The sequence below is a fragment of the Haemaphysalis longicornis genome, unplaced genomic scaffold (assembly GCF_048455015.1).
Source record: "Haemaphysalis longicornis isolate Haplotype H1 unplaced genomic scaffold, Haemaphysalis longicornis Haplotype H1 scaffold_9, whole genome shotgun sequence".
Classification (NCBI taxonomy): Eukaryota; Metazoa; Arthropoda; class Arachnida; order Ixodida; family Ixodidae; genus Haemaphysalis; species Haemaphysalis longicornis.
In genome coordinates this window covers 94,278,028-94,296,749 of record NW_027526460.1, presented here as the reverse complement: position 1 = coordinate 94,296,749, position 18,722 = coordinate 94,278,028, and the positions used below count along the sequence as shown (strand labels likewise).

The 18,722-nt window shown below is 50.4% G+C and overlaps 1 protein-coding gene across 3 annotated transcripts; it reads left to right on the top strand.

Moving 5' to 3' along the window:
• The first annotated feature begins 1,352 nt into the window (after positions 1–1,352).
• Blimp-1 (PR domain zinc finger protein 1) lies at positions 1,353–13,322 on the top strand. Of its 3 annotated transcripts, none has more exons than XM_077682400.1 (4): positions 1,353–1,629; positions 4,810–4,989; positions 9,461–9,833; positions 10,613–13,322. In XM_077682400.1, the coding sequence occupies exons 1-4, from the start codon at positions 1,492–1,494 to the stop codon at positions 12,643–12,645; spliced, it is 2,724 nt and encodes a 907-aa protein (XP_077538526.1). In that variant the 5' UTR covers positions 1,353–1,491; the 3' UTR covers positions 12,646–13,322. The 3 variants fall into 3 exon arrangements, with proteins under 3 accessions (XP_077538526.1, XP_077538528.1, XP_077538527.1); XM_077682402.1 differs by having other exon boundaries at positions 1,505–1,633; XM_077682401.1 differs by lacking the exon at positions 1,353–1,629 and adding an exon at positions 4,021–4,191.
• The last annotated feature ends 5,400 nt before the right edge of the window (positions 13,323–18,722 follow it).

The window sequence follows — 18,722 nt, the reverse complement described above, 5'->3', positions numbered from 1 at the left end:
AACATAGTAATACTAAAATGGGTGACACAGTGACACAGTTGTGGACAGTTTTTATTTGTTTTGTTTCCCAGATTTCTCCTTGTCGATAGTACAAACGCTGAAGAGCCTTCGCGCCCAAATTCCCAGACAGGGCTGATATCGTCCTGCGGACGTGATGTTCCGCAAGTGAGCGGCGATTCCGCTTCAGCTTTATTGTGTGCAGTTCGGTTTCGGGCAACCGCGGTGAGCGGTGATTGCAAGGCTGTGTGGTTGAAACCGAAAACAGGCGTACGATTCGCACAGATACAACGAACAATAACAAGCCGTGTACGCGCGGCTCTGATGTTCGCCGAGGGCAGCAGACGTACCCTGTTATCCTCTGCGCACTTCTAATATGCTTGTACCGGGTGCTGATTTCCCCTAATCTCCGCCTTCCACCGCCAAAATACCTACGAGCCTTCACTGCACTGCACAGAACCAAAGCAGTTCTTATACTGCATATCTTATTTTTCCCGCCATTTGACACCATTTGGGGGTAGGTCGAAAACACTTTCCGTCGAGCGTTGTCTCCCTCCCCCCCTCTCTCTCAACGTTGCTCGCTTCGAGATATAAATGACTGCAATGGAAGCAGCGGCTAAACAACCCTTGACTTCACGCACCATTTTTCATGGATGATAGCGAAATAATTTTGGCTTTTGTTGCCCCAATGAATGAGCTGGAATAATAGTTATTATATTAAAAAAAATAAAGGGATAGAACCAGACAACAGGAATTCAACGCACCCATCTACCCTGGGAAGCAACTGTTTTAACTTTTTTCTTTCTTTCTGATAAGCCTTCTTTCCTCGCATAGCCCCGTAGCGCCGACGTGTGCATGATACACCCCCTAGATAAGACAGCCTCGCAGGCAGCACTATCCTCGCATGGTCTTTACATGAAATTCGACCTTCTAACGGTTGAAGACCGAATTAAAGCTCAGATTAATGTCGCCCAGCAGGTCAACGAGAAATAGAAGACCGAGGGCGGCCTAGCATCACGGGAATGGCTAGCTTTCTGGCAGGCCTTGCTATCTAGGTGGCGTTTTCTAATCCTCGCCACCCTCTCCGTCGCTCGCGAGCCCGGCGGCGCGAAATGTAGCCGCAAAGAGAACGTAACGGGTAAGCAGCGGTCCGCGCTGCGATAACGCGGGCGGGCTGCGGCGGCGTCGAGCGGCCAATAATGGTACGCCGTTGACAGTGAAAGTTGTGTCAACCGCAGCCCACTTACTCTTCGCCCGCTCGCCCTCCTCTCCCGATCTCTTCCATTCTCATCCTTTCACTCCTCACCCCCAAGTTCCCTTTTCATTTTATTTTGCGTCTTTCTCCGCGCCGCCACTGCAACTGTTCTCACTGCACGTAGCACTGCAGTGCACTGCGCGTCGAAAGCGAAAAGGGCGCTGCGAATTTTTTCGACCAACCGCGCGCTTTTTTTTTTTTTTTTTTTTGAAGTGCAAGGATATTTTTTGCGGGAAAAAATGCGCGGGGAGGGCCCGCGCTTGTGGACCGATGATGACCTCTTCACCGTCACTGCTGCAACGGCCGAGTTCCGCGGGAACTTCCCAATGACCGTTCCGAATGTGCCCGTCGGCGACTCTACCTGCCCTCCTCCCTGTGTGAGTGAGTGCGCTCGGATACGCTGATTTGGTTCGCTTTCAATTTCCGTGTATTCCCCATAACGTTTTTTCTCCAAAGGATTCTCATGCGATCTGTGCTCACCAAAATGTCTGAACCTTGTGTTCCTTTGCGTGACGCGGTTTGACATACTGTGTGCTTTAGCAAGTCAGTAGAGGAGGAGTGTGTTGGGGTTGGGGCATGCGTGAACTTGGGTGTATTATGGGTGTATTATTATTAAGTACGCATTAATGTGGACTGTATGCGCACCTGCGGGAATCTATTTCGAATATGGTATCAAGGCGAAAAGAGAGATAAAAGAAGACGCTAGCCGTGTTTTGCGTGTGTGATTTCAGTTAGGTGGTGTTGAGCTTAACATGGCCTTTCCAGCGCCCTCTGCGTTGTGAGGAGGGGCATAAGGGTTCCGTGCTCTTTTGTGCGGCTTGAGCAAAGGGTTGCCACGTTTCCACGCCCAGTTTTACTGCGTGTAAGCGTAAGTCTGCACTCTGCGTACCCCGGGCAACCAGGTAAAAAACATAATGTATGTTAGAGAACTATGACACTACGGTGGGCCAACGTTATGACAAGAACGCTTGCCTCCGTCGCGAGCTGACGAGGGGCAAGTCTTATCAAAGCGTTAGCACAGGACTGTGGGTGCTACGTAGTCCTATGTATTAACTCATATATAATACATGTACACACTGGTTGAGTCAACGCGGGGAGCCGTTATTGATTTGTGTTGACAAAAATACCGCCCAAGCTACTTTGTATAGATAAGGGCTCTGATTGCGATATTGCCAGGAATGGCGGAAAGCCACGCAGTTTTTCAGAATAGGGCAGCAGGTTACGTACGATAAACGGAATTTCGAAACGAAACGAAACGAGTTGTGCTAGCTTACCCACGCATGAATAACGCTTCGGGTTGCACGGCAAGTTCCAAGCTCAAGAACCCCATGCTCCTTCAGCTGCATGCATCGAAGATTACGGGGTGAAATCGAAAATAACGTCAGTAAATTTCAAATAAATAAAAAAACACGGTAGTCTCTCGGATTGTTTCGGCCTATATGCGGGGCTAAAAAATACTCGATTCAATTTTTTTACCCAATCTTCAGGGGCTGGGGGGGGGGGGGGGGAGGGGGGGGATGTACACTCCTTTCTGCTCAGTCTCATTAAAAAAAAACACGAAAGGACTTTGTTCAACTGATGTCACAGGGCACGTGAAACCAGTGTGACTGGGAAAAAAGTTGCAAAGCCGAAAGGAAAATCTAGGGGTAGCTTTTTCAGAAGACGCAAGTAGCGTATTTTCACCATTTTAATAACTTACCCACCCGTTTGTTGCACTATACCAAACATTAGCAAGAAAAATTTTAAATAGAACAGTAAATCGCTTATTATTGATGGGCTTGGAATCAGACTGTCTCCTCCTCTTTGAATATGACAGTCCCCAACAGTCTCTCTCTCTCTCTCTCTCTCTCTCTCTCTCTCTCTCTCTCTCTCTCTCTCTGCACCAGAAAAAAAATATGAAGGAAGAGAGAGGCAAGGGAGGACATTTAGAATAGTGACAATGCAGCAATTACGAGAATTTTAGCAAGCGGTTTGAATAAATTCCCCCATGTGCAAGGCCTACAAGTACCTGGCTCATCGATCCAACCAACTGGAGTGAGACGTGTTCGACTAAATCGCACTGCGGGGTCACACTAAAGCTGGTTCTACATGGAGCGAATTTCCCGGCGAAATTCGCAGCTGCGGCGCCGCTCGTGCGGCAAAACTACCTATTTTCGTAAGTAGTTTTGCCGCACGAATTGCGCCGCAGCTGCGAATCGCGCACGGAAATTCGCACCGGGTAGAACGGGTTTAATTGGGGCGACGTGCATCGAGACTCGTACCGCGGGAATTCCAGTGAATGATTCACTCTGTCTGCACGCCGCTACTTATATACGTACGTCACAGGGGAGGTGCTCGGCCCAGCCCACATTTCGATCACCATCAATCAAACTCCGCTTCCCATTGGCCCAGAAAGGCGGTCTTTCGCCGTCGGTGCGCAAAGCCGTGGCGTAAGGCCGGCCTTGAACCTGAAGTGATAACGGGGCTAGGTTATCTCCGGGTGCGGTCGGTGTCACTACAAAACCTGAGGCGTTTGAACCGCGCGTGCATTTGAAACACGCGGTGTGAAGGACGGTGACCACTATCACTGGCAAAGCTTCTGCACATCGCTTTTTATCGGCCGTTATTAAATGGTCGGGGGGGTGAACCCATGTAAGACTGCCACTTATCTGAGGCTGAGGACGCAGGACGTAGACCCTGCGGCCTCATTTCTTTCTTGAATTTTTTTGCCACCCCTTTTATAACGGTGCGAGTTCTTGGGCGGGGGTTTTGGGAGCTACTGTGACGGCTGATAAAAAGGCTTTGTAAAAATGACAGCGCGCATTGCACGTAGACGCAGAAAAGGACAGTGAACAGCGCGGCCCGACGCCATCGCAGAAAAAGCTGGCGCTACGTCGACGGTTATGGTGCGAGCCGATCTGTGCGATGGATTCGTAGTCCTGCGGAGTTTCTCTCGAACGGTTAGTTGCGCTCTAGGGAAAACATATTTGTTTTGTTTACTTGCACTCTTTATACTTGGTACATCCTGTCACTTTGGGTTACCTGTTTGTGAACAGCCAACTTGGTCCTCAAAAGCCCCTTGTACTGCAGCCAAACTGCTTAAGGTCTCGAAAGTAGTCACCATTCGAATAGCTTAGCTGTTTTTTTCTTTGTTCTTTTTTAGTACAGGTATTGGTTTGCGCTTCAGCTTCTCATTTTTTATAAGTATTGCTCTTTACGTTTTTCTCCCTTACCGGAGTTTGATTCCTGCTACAAGTTTTCTCATCTCATCTGCTTACATGGGCAGATGAGATCGAGAAGTTTGCGGGGATAAATTGGTCGCAGTTAGCACAGGACCGGGGTAATTGGAGATTAATGGGAGAGGCCTTTGGGAGTGGGCGTAGATAAGCTGATTATGATGATGATGATGATGACAAATTTTCTGCCTGGCCACAAATACAGCAAGCATAAGTGTAGTCAAGGCCCAGTTGTCCATCGAACTTGACCCATCCTGCTTTTGATTTGACCCACTTGCAAGTGAACAAAAGTGGAGTGGAGGGTATAGCAGTGCTAACAAGGTGTCCTTCCATGGTGTGCAGGCGTTGCTGCGTATGATGGAAGATGGATCGCTGGACCTCAGCAGCCTGCGCGAGCCCGACTTCGAGCAGTTGGCCGTGTACCAGGTCCGAGACCAGCCCTGCGAGGAAGGCCTGTCCAACAGGGCCGAGGCCTCGCTGCCCCGAAACCTGCTGCTCAAGCCCTCGCAGACGCTCAGCGACGTGAGTATTTTCCCGCCACGCTTTGCGCCCGCTTCCGCGGACGACGTGATTCGAGCAGTGCGACGGGACAAGTAAAAAATATGTAACTTCGAGGTTTATTTTTCGGGAGCGTAGTTTGATTCTTTATTGTGAGGCTTGCGCAAACTGCTAGCAATTATATCTCTCTGATGTAACGGCGCTGATGGGACGGACCAGTTGTAGCCGCCTTACAGGGAGATATCCAATAACTGCCTGACTCAAATGAGCACCCCTATGTGCACAGGTTTTTGAAAAGTACTTACAGCGGCGTGTTTTAAAGTTAGAGGGAATATAATAACATCATCATGCTTCCGAGTATACCGAAATATGCAAATTAACGATCAGAAGGGGGGAGTTGGGAAGCGCATTGTGACGCACGATTAGCGGCACGAAGTGGGTTTTACGGCGAGTCTATTGAAAGGCCGAGAAATCTCGTCGTTAGTCCAGTGTGGTCCGGAAATCGCAGCTGAGGTGAGGGCAGCCGGACTTTACGAACCCGTGATTGGTTTTGCTGACTTGGGTGTCCGTTAACCGCGCTCTTCTCGAAAACAGTTTTTGGCCGTATGCACCAGACGCAGTGCGTATAAAAAACGCACTCGTGATGAAACCCCTTTGCTACACACAAACTCTAACTACTATTATCAAAGTGGAAGCTTCCTTAATGGTACCGATGACGTCCTGTCAAAAAGCTAATGCATTTCCCCATATACCGGTTGGTCGACTGAAAAGCTCTGATAAGATCTCTGTACACACGCTACGTGCGTGAAACCGGGATTTCATTGTGTCAAAACGGTTACTTGAAAATCTCGAAAAAAAGAATGCTTCTAGATAAGACAATACACGAGTTGATCGTGAAGAAGGAGTACAATAGCATACCTTTATCTCACGAACCACGTACCTGTATACATTTAGATCGTCTGTAGATGCGTTTACTTAGTGAGCGAAAAATCGTCGCATCGGTTTGTTCTTCGTTGGCGATTGGTCTTTTCAAGGTTTGACAATCGATTGGACGCACTTTCAGCGAAGGTTTTGACGCACGTTTGACGTCAGAAATCTTTCGCGGTTCTCTCAGCTTTCTTTGGGGAGGGACGGTAAATTTCCACTCAACCTGGCGCATCTTGCATTTTTATCATTCTATGTTTCGTACTGCTTATTTCGCGCTCCGCCTCTCCCGTCTTGTTTTCCCATTTCGATAAATGTGTCGAGCTAGGGATGCGTTTACTTTTGCCGTACAACGAGGCTAATTGAAAGTTCAGATGGCATTAGAAACACCTATCGGATCAGTACTGCACCTCCAAAAAGAGGGAGTGATAAATGTTACCGGTACGTTCTCGAGAAAATCGCTTCATTAGTATCAGCAGAAAAGAAAGATTCAGGCTATTTTTTTTTCTATTCCATGAGAATGAGGAGAGCTCCCTTGGAGCAAATCGTTCCTCATCGTTTTTAGGACCAGGCTTCAAACAAGATCGGGCTGTACTAAAGAGAACAAAAATTTTAAAAAGCAAGGAAAAACGTGCATTGCTTGCGTAACACCATGTTAAGACGACTGACAGGTATAGCGTGTGCATACGCAAGAAGCGGCGTTTACGTAATTTGTTTGGTTGAGCCATAAGTCCATGTCACGACTGTTGCGACAAGTCTGAACCTGGCGTAACACGCCAGACAGTATGGTGAACTATGAATAGCGCGATAACAGCCCAAAGCGACACAATGAGTGGCGGATATAACGGAAGAAAGTGACGAAGCAATTATCCCGCGTACAAGTGTTCTTTCTACGCGCATTGTCGCATACGCGTCAATCGTTTCCAAAGTCCAAAACGGGAGGAAATGACAAGCGCGAAACGGATAAAGCAAACACTGGGTGTGGTTGCAAGTATGCTAGCCGGAGGTTGTGTTGGAAGGCGAAGACAGCCAAAAGAAACAAAAAGGCACTGAACAGAATGTTAGCCAGCGGGACAGGGCGGCCGGCAATAGGCGCCGATAGCGTTTCGAGTGACACACTTCCACGATAAGGGAAGCGACGAACGCGGGAGTCACTGACACCCTTATCGCCCTTCAAGGGCACCGCCGCCGGAGAGAGATGCAAGGTTACGTCAACAAAGCGCGGCGACCGTGAACCCCAGTTTTCTTGTTGCACCCTCTCCGTCCGGTTACGAGGAGGGAGCAGGCGCTAACGACTGATTGGCACGCGCCGACCGAATGTCGGTCAGGTCACCACCACCACCGTGGAAGGACCCGGGGTGAAGGAAGGGAGGATGTGGAGGGGTGTCGTGCCGTGAAGCCGAACCTTCGCTGCGCGGAGCAAGCGGTAGACTCGAGGATGAAGCGAGATGATGGTGTACGGGTTCTTTCAAAAGTAATTAGCGCAAACCTTCCGACGAAGTGGCTTTCCGGCTCGGCATCTGTTAGGCACTTGTAAGCGTGTTTCCTTTCATTTTTGTATTCAAAGCGCGCAGTAAAATGAGTCTGGTCGCGCAGGGTGGAGCAATTCTCTTGGATTACTGAGCCTGTGTTGTAATTAGTTTTGGCGCCACCTGAGCGTGGTAGGGACTAACGGCTAGAAATTATGTAAGTTATTTGTAGGTTAAATGAAGCGAAACACGAGAAGACATGACCGTTTGAGTCCCATCGTGTTCTGTCCCCTTTGCGTGGACGAGCGCGCTGGCATCGCCCTACGTGGAATGATAAAATCGTAATACCTATTCGTTCAACGGATCTTGTGGGCACGAAGTAACGGTGGTAATGGGGGTGGTGGTGATGGTGGTGATGTCGGGTATGAAGAGAAGGAGGAGGAGGAGGAGGAAAACAGGGTTGGCGAAAACACGATAACACTGAGGATTTCCAGTATAGTTGGTCGTGGGATTTCCTTGCTAATCAGCGCATATATCTGGAAGACCATAGGCCTTCTGGTAATTATTTTTCCCCTGAAATTTTTTTTTTTTTTTTTCAGTAAAGAGCCTCTCTTTTTTCCCTGGATTCAGAAGTTGAATTCGTGATGTAGTGATCGCCTAGGTATTTCAGACATTCTTTTCTTATCAGCGCAAGAAAAATAAACTTCACTACCTTCACAACTTCGTCCTCTGGCGAGTTCAAGTATAGCTTTGTCGGATATTTTTTTTATTCCTTTACGCTTTTCTCTTTCTATAATCAACGTGAAAGACACCTGCACAGACTCCTTGCACCGGCGTTTACTAAATTGTTCTACACTTAGCGGCACAGAATGAATTGGATCAGACCCAATTGGACCCAAATTTTCTTATCGGTGCACCCTGCACACCCCCCCCCCCCCCCCCCTTGTGTCCTCCGCATTACGGCCCGTTTTTCGTTCACGATGTTAACACTCCGCATCGGCAATAGGATGCGTAAGAACAAGCTAAGAAGATTAGATACAAAAGAGAAAAATGAAATTATGTTTGCGCGGTGGCTACCTATGTTAAGTTTCCCACCCCCTCCATGAAAAAAAAAGAAATTATGGCTACGGCATTGTATTTGAGCATAAGGTTTTGTTTACACCATTAGGATGTTTTTTCTCCTCTGGTTTGTTGCCTTAAGTACGAAGCATTGCGGTACACTGTAAAACGGCGGTGTAGAAATGGAGGCTGTCAAGTTGCTTTGCTCGCTTGATTCTCCTGTCTGTGCAAGTAGCCCGCACTTTTAAAACCAGGCGCCGTAAGTCTCTTTCCAGAATCCTTCTGCTCACACTCCCTACCAAACAATATTAATCCGCACTATCTCATCAGGTGCTTTATGCCGTTATAAAAAGCCCACAGGAAGTCACAATTTTACTATCCGACGCTCATCCGCGAACAAAACCACAGTTTCTCTTCTGCACGCAGTCCTTGTTTGAACGGCCGTCGCTTTCTCCTCGCAAACAACGATAACCGGCCTCAATATCTGCTCTCTTGCTTGTTTTACCGTTAGCTGTGCTTTTTCAGCGGTTATCTATAATTTATTACAGCCTCCGCGTCTACATTTATTCCGTTGTTTTGTAGATCAACACGCATCCCCACCGGAGAGAAGACCTGGCGAAACTGCGCTTAGAAAGAGATAACGTACAACCATTTTGTCAGCCAATACGATCGGTTGGCGTAACGTGCTCCGGCGCCCAAAGCGGGGAATTTAAAATTAAAAAAATACCAATTGTGAACTAGAAGCACCGGGGTCACGAGGAGCGCCGTATAGTGGTGGGTTACGGATTGATATAAGCCTCTCGGGGGTCTTTCTGACATGCGCCGAAATCTCGTCACCCCCCCCCCCCCCCCACCCTGGCGGTCAACCAAACAACTAACTTCTTTAATAAACGTTTATTCCTCCTCCTCCTCCTCCTCCTCCACCACCAGTGGACTGACGTAAACTAGAGCAGACTCGCCATCTGCAGGTTAACCGAAGTTCCTTGTCAGCGCCACCCAAGGAGAGTGAAGTGACGTGGGCGTGGCTCCTGTCCTGTGTGCAGGTGCTGGGCGTCTGGAGCACGGACTACATCCCGCGTGGCACACGGTTCGGCCCGTTGATGGGCGAGGTGTACGGCAAGGATGAGGTGCCGTCGAACGCGAACCGCAAGTACTTCTGGCGGGTGTACGACGGGCCCGAGTCGTTCCACTACGTGGACGGCTTCGACGTGGCCAAGGCCAACTGGATGCGCTACGTGAACCCGGCCTACTCGAGCGAGAACCAGAACCTGGTCGCCTGCCAGGTGAAGCAGGACATCTACTTCTACACCATCAAGCCCATCTACCCCAACCAGGAGCTCCTGGTCTGGTACTGCCGGGAGTTCGCGGAACGCCTCAGCTACCCCGTTACCGGAGAGCTCATGCTGCAGAGGATACGTGAGTACCTCTCCCTCGCTTGCTAGCTTTTGGAGCACGGGCTGTTTCAAGATAAGGAAGGCACTTGCCGGAATGGGATAGGATACAAGAATGTCTTTTTCCGCGCAACCAGCGCCCAGACGCTAGTAGATTCCTAACCTCCATTCTTTTCATTCCAATTGCCGAGAGTGTCGTTGGCGGTGACACGACCTGCATAGGATCGTGGGAGGGACAATCGATAGGAGTGATTTAATGAACAGATGTTAAAGAAGATGTGCTTCAGAACATCTGCTCACTTGCTACCCACCAGAAACACAGTTGACCAGTCGCGAGGAACAATATCATCAATTAACCATATGCGAGATACCCCCCAGTTTCTTCGTAATTGTTCAATTGTATTTCACTGTATGTAATTACTCCAATAACATGTAAGTACTCGCGATAGTATGTAAACATCTGCAGCCAACGCCACACTGTTATAGGCTGACTGTAGGATGTGAGGAGCTCATAGTAGGCGGGGAAATAGAATGCGAAATCCCCCCCGCTCACTATGAAAAGAGATTTTCTCTCCACTGTTTTGGTTACGTAAAAACACGTTCTAAGTTGAGGGGATGACGCCAAATCCGCCGAGATTCCTAGCTCCATCAAGTGAGGTAGTGTCACCTGTGATCTCTGGGGAAGGAGTTGGGCACCGCGCATATGTGGATAACCCCTGAAGATTGCACGTGCGTTTAGCATCTTCTGTCCAGTTGGCCTACGATTAAGCCCCTGTCTCCTGCCCGCTTGTCCTCCCTTTACAGGGGAGCAGCTGCAGCCTGCGGCCAAAGACGACGCCTACTTCTCCCGGCCGCACCAGTTGACGCCGCCCGAGGGCAGCACTCGCAGCGACGAGGGCTACCACAGCAATGGCGGTCCCGAGGACGGCCTCACGCCCCCGGAGGACAGCAGTGACAGCGACAGCGAGAACTACGTGCTCGACTTCAGCGTCAAGGCCAAGCGCAAGCAGCCGCCGTCTTCTTCGAGCGGCGGCGACAAGGCCTCGGAGAAACGAGACGACAAGTCGCTCGCCGTCGTTGCCTCTCCCGACCAGCAGCAGCAGCAGCCCGACAAGTCGCCGCAGAATGAGTTCCGGAAGGTCAAGATCAAGATGCCCAAGGCGTACCACTACCGAAGCGGCGGCGGCGCCAGCACGCCTCCGCCGGCGGTCACCACGAGCGACGAGAACCCGAGGCCCAACAGCTCGAGCTCCCCGGACGCCCCACGGCGCGACGACGAGAATAGGCTGGGCGCGCTGCACGAGCCAGCGAGTCCCAAGTACGCCAGTGCGCCCCGGTTCACCGAGGACGTGCTGGAGCGCAGCGCGAGCTCGGCCTTCTCCACGTACGAGGGCATGGGCCAGAGGATCTCGCCGCATAGCCCCAAGGGTCCTCCGGCTCCTGGCATTCTCGAGAACCTCCTTCTGCAGCGCTACCAGGAGCGGGCCGCTGCCGCCACGGGTCCCCCCGATGCGCCCGCGCTGCGCCGAGAGTCCCTCAAGGAGCCCGTCAGGGTCATCGTGTCCAGCGAGGCCTCGCCGCCCGCCGCGCCCGACACCTCGGGCGAGGGACACCCCCCGCCTCTGCCGCCGCCGCCGTCGCTCATGTTCCCGCACAAGAAGAACATCCGCTTCCACCCGAGCGGCAGCAGCCCCGAGATGCACAGTCCCGACTCGACGGACAAGGCGCACCAGCAGCCCGCGGTGTCATCGGCCGTGAGCCCCGGATACGGAGTGCCCGGCTCGGCGCCCGCCAACTACCTCTACATGAACGGCATCGCGCCCATGTTCTCGCCGGCGCACTTCAACATGTACGCGTACTCCGTGCCCGAGACTGTGCACTCGTCGCTCGCGTCGCCGTCGGCGGCGATGGCGCCCTACCCGAAGATGGCCGAGTACGGCGGGCACCCGAGCCCGCACCACGCCATGCTGCCCATGTCCGCGGAGGGCAGCAAGCTGCCGCCGTCCGGCGGCAACTCCCCCGGCGCCAACCGGCCCTACTCGCCGGGCTCCAACCCGCGCGGCTACCGCTCCCTGCCGTACCCGCTGAAGAAGAAGGACGGCAAGATGCACTACGAGTGCAACATCTGCTACAAGACGTTCGGCCAGCTGTCCAACCTCAAGGTGCACCTGCGCACGCACTCGGGCGAGCGGCCCTTCACCTGCGCCGTGTGCGGCAAGACGTTCACGCAGCTCGCCCACTTGCAGAAGCACCACCTCGTGCACACGGGCGAGAAGCCGCACCAGTGCGACGTGTGCAAGAAGCGCTTCAGCAGCACCAGCAACCTCAAGACGCACCTGCGGCTGCACTCGGGCCAGAAGCCGTACGCGTGCGACCTGTGCCCGGCCAAGTTCACGCAGTTCGTGCACCTCAAGCTGCACAAGCGGCTGCACACAAACGAGCGGCCCTACACGTGCCAGACGTGCAAGAAGAAGTACATCAGCGCCTCCGGCCTGAGGACCCACTGGAAGACCACCTCGTGCCAGCCCAACATGGTCCTCGACATGGACCTGGTGGACCGCAACGGCTACGACTACGGCCCCATGGAGCTCTCGCCGCCGGGCATGGGAGAGCGGCACCCCGCCGGCATGGCCCACCACCTGGGACCGGGCAGCCCGGAAGACGAGTACTCCGCGATGCAGCACCACCCGCCGCCGCCACTGCCCCCGCCACCGGGAAAGCAGGGCGACTACCCCTTCCACCGGCCAGACGCCAAGGTGGCGAGCAGCGGGCCGGCGTCACCCGACGACGACCTCTCCAAGAAGTGCCACCCGACGCCCGACAGAGACAAAGAGTGACTGTGCGCGCGTGCGTGCCCCCCCCGTGTCCGCGCCTCGCTCGTTGTGGCGCGGACTCTGTACAAAGCGAACTCAAGTCATGGGCCCGGGTGGCCATTCACACACACAGAACGCGTCGTCGGGCGTGCGCGCTCGCTATCTCGCTCACCGGTCTGCCCGAGACCGTATTTATTGTATCGCGCGGCCGAAACGGGGGCTCCCGGCCGGTCGGCCTCTTCCATACACATTCCAGGAGTCTCGCCTCTTCTCCCGAGCAACAACGCACCGATCCCCATTCCCTTCTCCCCATACGGTCGACACCACTCTCGTTTGCGGAAAGCTTGCGCGATTCCCTCGCGACTCCCTGCGTCTAAAATAATCGCTAAAGAGTGCGGCTTGGTTCCAATCCCAGCGCGCACGTCCTCAGTGTTTCGCGAAGAACCAATAGCGTCTGCAAGTAGCGATCAGGACAGGAACGTGCGCAGGCTTGCTGCGACCTGGGTGGTGTTTTTCTTCCTCAACACTCATTTTCCCTACCCCAAACTCGCGTTCCTCTGTTTTTATTTTTGTCGGCTTTTCCGATTCCCACGCGGTCCGGGTAATTCGCTAACTGCCGGCCAGTTAGCGCATGCGCGTCGCTCTACCCCTGTTCTCACACAGTTCGAAATACCCACCGAAAATAAACAACAGAAACAAGAGGACACCCCTGCGGTGTTTTGGTGGTCTGAGTCTGTCCGCACAGTGATCGGCGATCCTTGTATTCCTTTTGACAACGAGGACGACCGCTTACTTAAAAAAAAAAAAAAAAAAACATCTGAGAAATAATTTTCTCGACGAATGGCGACTTTTAGTCAAAGAAGAATTGAAGTTATCGGGCAGAGAAAGCAGGGAAAGCATTAAGAGATGTGCGGGAACTGTTGATAGAAATCGTTGCAAGGGAACGGAGCCAGAGAATGTTACTACATTGCAGTGCGATGTTACTACATTGCAGTGCGAACTCGATCAAGAATTTTATTAAAACTTACTATACTCCATTCTTGGCTTTAAGATATTACAGCGCAGAAATATCTGCTGTAGAAATAAATTTAAACAAAGACTTGTTTTAAGAAATGACTTCTGTACCCGCCGCGGTGGCTGCTATTCAGATGGAGGTGAATTTGCGAAAACTCCCGTCTGTCAAGATTTGGGCACATTTTAAAGATCTCCAGGAAGTCAAAATTAATCCGGAGCCCTCCACTACGGCGCACCCCTTAGCCTAGGCGCAGCTTCGGCGCATTAATAAACACCCCAAAAACTGCAAAGATTTGAGAAACAAAACTCCACACCATTAGATTTCACGAGCTTCGGACCCGGTGAGACGACACCCGCAACACATATTTATCACCACAAAACAACTGTACATATTATCGTTAAGTAAAGCACGCACAAGGAACGAATTCGTCGTGTGCTGGGCATGTGTAAATCAGCTCGCTTCGCTGGTGCGGACAGACGCGGACGAATAATTAGAAATAAATCCGGACCCGACGAACGCGTCACTGGACTGTCACAACATCTGACGTGCTTCCTCGCACGTCAAAGCTATGGCGACGCCGCGCTCAGTTCCGCACAAACAAAAAGGAAAAGCCACGTCTTGTGTGCCGTGTGATCACGAGTCCTCGTCTTTTTGGTCAGCAGGTCAGTGTATTGTATAATCGTCGTGCGTTGGAGATGAAGTGAAGGGTTATTTATCGTCCTCCTGCAGGACTGCAGATCGGTGGAACAAGTGTACGTTCACGTGTTTACGCCCCCCTGAATCCCGTCCCCTCCTGTTTAAGATCGCAGATATATATAATATAAAAGATCTACGCTACGCCTAACCGTGTTCGACACAAGCACGCGACTCCAATTCACATTCCTCTTCTTCTATTTTTTCTCCCTTTTCTGCCGATATCTCGAACCAGAGTTAAAATCAGCAGCCGCTCGAAGCAAGACAGCAAAAAGCCTTCTACATTTTTTTTTTGTCGGCGACTGTAGAGCTCTGTTTCAACACAGGCGCCTTGTATAGTTTTCCCGAAAATTGCGAAGGCAGCACAGGCAGTAGGTTCTCTCAGTCTATCGCTTTGTTGATGTGTTGTATTATCATAGAACTCAATCTCTGTCTGGGGAGTCCATCTTATCGCCAACTTGTCGATTATGTCTTGAAACACACCCGCGAAGACATTAACAATTTGAGTGCCCTTCAGGTTTCAGGTGTGTTTTTGAATAGCGTACCGTACAGATTTGCTTACCGGAATAATGCTGATAGTGGCATGAACGTAGAAGACGAAACCAACGACAATGGCAACGCCATGAGATCGCTATTGGTGAATCGGTCATTCCGGCGCACGTTAAAGATTGCCAGGTGATCAAAATTGATAATTCAGAGTCCTCCGCTACACCGCGCCTATTAGATCGGGCGTAGTTCTGGCGCGTAAACGCCCAAAATTTGAATTTTGAAGCAATGGCTTGGTTGAAGCTTGTAAGACTGCCTTAATGCTGCAGTATTCCGTACCAGGGAGGTTAGTGAGGCCGCCTGTAACTACGAGTGTCTTGTGATGCATTCCTTAGAACCTGGCGGCTTCAAACTCGGAATTGGATGAGTCATTGACTGAAATAGCTAAAAAATACAGTTTCACTTCCCGGAGTGATACCGTTGAAGACATACTGCACGTTAAAACAAATTCACGCGTGTTCAATCACCAGTTCGATCACCGTTTCGCTGCCACTGTAAGCATTGCTGGTTTTTATAAAGACTAAATTTGCAATGAAACGAGGAAAATACGATGTGCTTAAGAACAAACCCTTCGGACCTCTCTGTCTTTGCCTCTTCCTTCCTTCTTTTTTTTCCCCTTTTTTTGATAGCGCGCGGAGCTGTACTCGTTGGATGGAGTGACGTGTGAACAGCCATGTCTATCGTTCATTTAAACCTCACGCATGTGTTCCACCTAAGCATTATTCCGCGACATTGCCTTGCCCTCAACTACCAGGAGCAAGGACATCATGTCATCGGGCGGCCTATAGCTTAGAGATCTCGTATGTACAACTCTCGCCTCGAGTCCTTGAAAAGTGCAATCGGGTAATTACACCAGTGTCGTTTTTGTACCCTTCTGTGCATTGTCCCCCCCCTTGTGTACTGCCACCACTTGTTGCTGAATGAAAATGAGAACGAAACCCTTGGTCCGTCATACTCGAAGAAAAAGGTCGCACAATGTATGTTTCTTGTTCCGAAGCGGTCATTTTTATCGCTGCTCGAACCGCCGTTATGTTCCCGTGGCGATCACCTCAGCAGATAGCGACGTACCATATTTATTTCAGAGAAGAAACTTTCGAAGCAGAGGAGTTAAGTAGAGAGAGAGAGAAAGAGAGGGAAATTTATGACTCTGGGATTAGGAGACACAACCCCCTTGTATCCTATCTAAGGAACAGAGGAGCTTTTGGACGATGTTTTAACGTCAGTGCGGAAGCAAACAGAAACCTATTTTTGAAAACACTTCCCATTACTATTTATTTTTACCCGCCGCGTTGGCTCTGTGGCTAAGGCATTTTGCTGCTGAGCCCATGGACGCGGGTTCGACCCCGCTGCGGGGCTGCTTTTCACATGGAGGCGGAAAGCGAAAACGCCCGTGTGTTCGAATTTTCGGCGGACGTCAAAGATCCCCATGTGGTTTAAATTAATCCGGAGCCCTCCGCTGCGGCCCCGGGGGCGTAAAGCCCCTTCGGTGCGTAGAGCCCCCAAATTCGAATTTGAAGTATGTATTTTTGTTCTTTTATTTTTCAACTGCGCATAATTAGTTGGCGCTCCTGCCTCTGAAACATACTGGCAGAAAACTTATCAGGTTAATGGAAGTTAGATAAAAAAATACTGACATTGACCTCATCTATCGGCATGCACTTCCAGTGTTTTTAATTGTTTCTCGAAAGCTACTTAGAGCCCGAAACGGTATACGTCCCCGCTGCTGTGAACGCCACGGGAAACTCCTGTTTGTTCCTCCCTAGCACTGTCTCGAGTCAAATGTTAAGTAGCAGTAGTATTGTACCACACACACACTACGTGTTCGTGCTATTTATGTGAACAGAGATTGAATGCGCTTGTTGATGTCAAGATGCTGAAAATTTCCACGAACGGGCACGGTCCAAGATGAGCGTCACTTTGAACAGCTTCAATTTGCTTAACCGAACTTGAAATATGTCGAAAGAACTAATGCATCGGCATAATGTCACTGCGTGAAAGCAGATTTCTGCGATCAGTTATAACTTCTCGCGCTTTACCCGGTGGACCTGTCCAGGAACTGATCAGGGGTATATCGAGGTCCCGTAAGAAAAGTTACCCGCCACGGTGTCTGCTTTTCAAATAGAAGCGGAAAACAAAAACGCCCATGTGTCGAGATTTCGGCGCACGTTAAAGGTCCCCGGTAGTCGAAATTAATTCGGAACCCTTCACTACGGCACGCCTCATAGCCGAGGCGCGTTATACCCCTAAAGTTGATTTTTTTTATTTAAGGAAAAAAAAGTTTTGGTTAGACGCTTGATACTGCTGCAGTGACCTTTTTGTGCACCGAGACGAAATCACTTTACAAATTCGGTCACTGCTCAAAAGACAAATACAAAAATGTTAATACAATAAAAATTCCGATTCAGTTTTCACGGTAATCAATCGACAACCAAGTCCCCATCCTTTGCACGCAAATTTAGCCATCACTTCTCCAGCTTTTAAAGCTGGGGAAAGTAACAGTGTGACCTAGAACCTGCAGTTGATCGCGAAAGATCCGGACATGATGAGTTAAATCTAATTACGACGCCTTTCTTGACACCAAGCCTACCGTTTCGTGTCTCTTGAAGCGCCTGCCAACGATATGACGTCACATCCATGTCGTTCGGCTGACCCTGCGTGTTGTTTGGCATGTAGCGAGGCGTGCGATTGTTGCCTGTCATTAGTGGGATATTCACTGCCCCCCCTATGTACCCCACATTCCTCTAGGAAAGATCCGTTACATTTGACGCGAGAAAACTGTGCTTTAATCTCCCTAATTAGATAGTTCACAGCACAACTTTGTTAGAGTGAAGCTGAGCGTTCATAATTGAGTGACAGGGACAGAAAAAAAACTTTGCTGTATGCACATATTCGCAATATCCGTAGTTAGGCCTAATGCTGTTTAAGCTTTAGAGGTCTGTTCGCAATTCCACACCTCTTGAATGGGAAGTTTCCCTGTATTGAGGTACTGCTGTCATCGGGGACTTTGTTTGACGAGCTCTGCTTTGTCGTTGCTGTATTTTACGCTGTCCTGATGCTTGCTTCCACCCCGCGCCCCTACCCGCTGCCCTTCCATTGGTTCATGTGAGATTCGCCGCTTCATTGAAACATGGCGGCGTTCTTTCTCGTTGTCTCCTCTCTACTTCTCCATATCTCTCCACCTCTTCGTGTCTACCACATGTGTCGAATGTGGAAACATAAGAAAAATAAATGTTTCGTGTCACACAAACCACAAAAAATGGCTCGTGTCTCTTGTTACTACGCCTCAATTAAGCTCGCATTACAAGCGGATCAGTTGGTTGGGCGCGTTGGGAGCTCCTTCGTTTTGGGGAAATAAAGGCGCAGGACGAACGTGGGGAGAAGCGGTAAGTACAGTGAAAATGTTTTATTCCCTGAGGAAAACGAGTGAAGAGATCGAAAGTTTCGACAGGAAATACAAAAGTTATTATATTGATCCAGCACTGAGATTTCTGGGCCGTAGATCTTAGCCCTCTGGAGCTGCCGGCATACCAAGAGTAACAATGTCGAGAAGTTCAATGGAGATGTTGGAATTCCGCAGTGATGGACGTAGAGGCACCGGCAAGATTTGAACGCGACAGTGTTCACTTCAGCACCAGACTATAAAAAAGATGGCAGCTAGGCCTGTGTTGGCGAGAGAAAGAGAGAGACAGAGAAAGAAGGAGAGAGAGCTTATCAATAGCAATAGGCGAGTTCAGCAGCAGTTCAGCAGCAACGACTTCACTTCAGCACTACCCTATAGAAAACATGGCAGGCTGGCGCTGAATAGAGGAAGAGAGGAAGAGAGAGAGCTTATCAATAGGAATTGGTA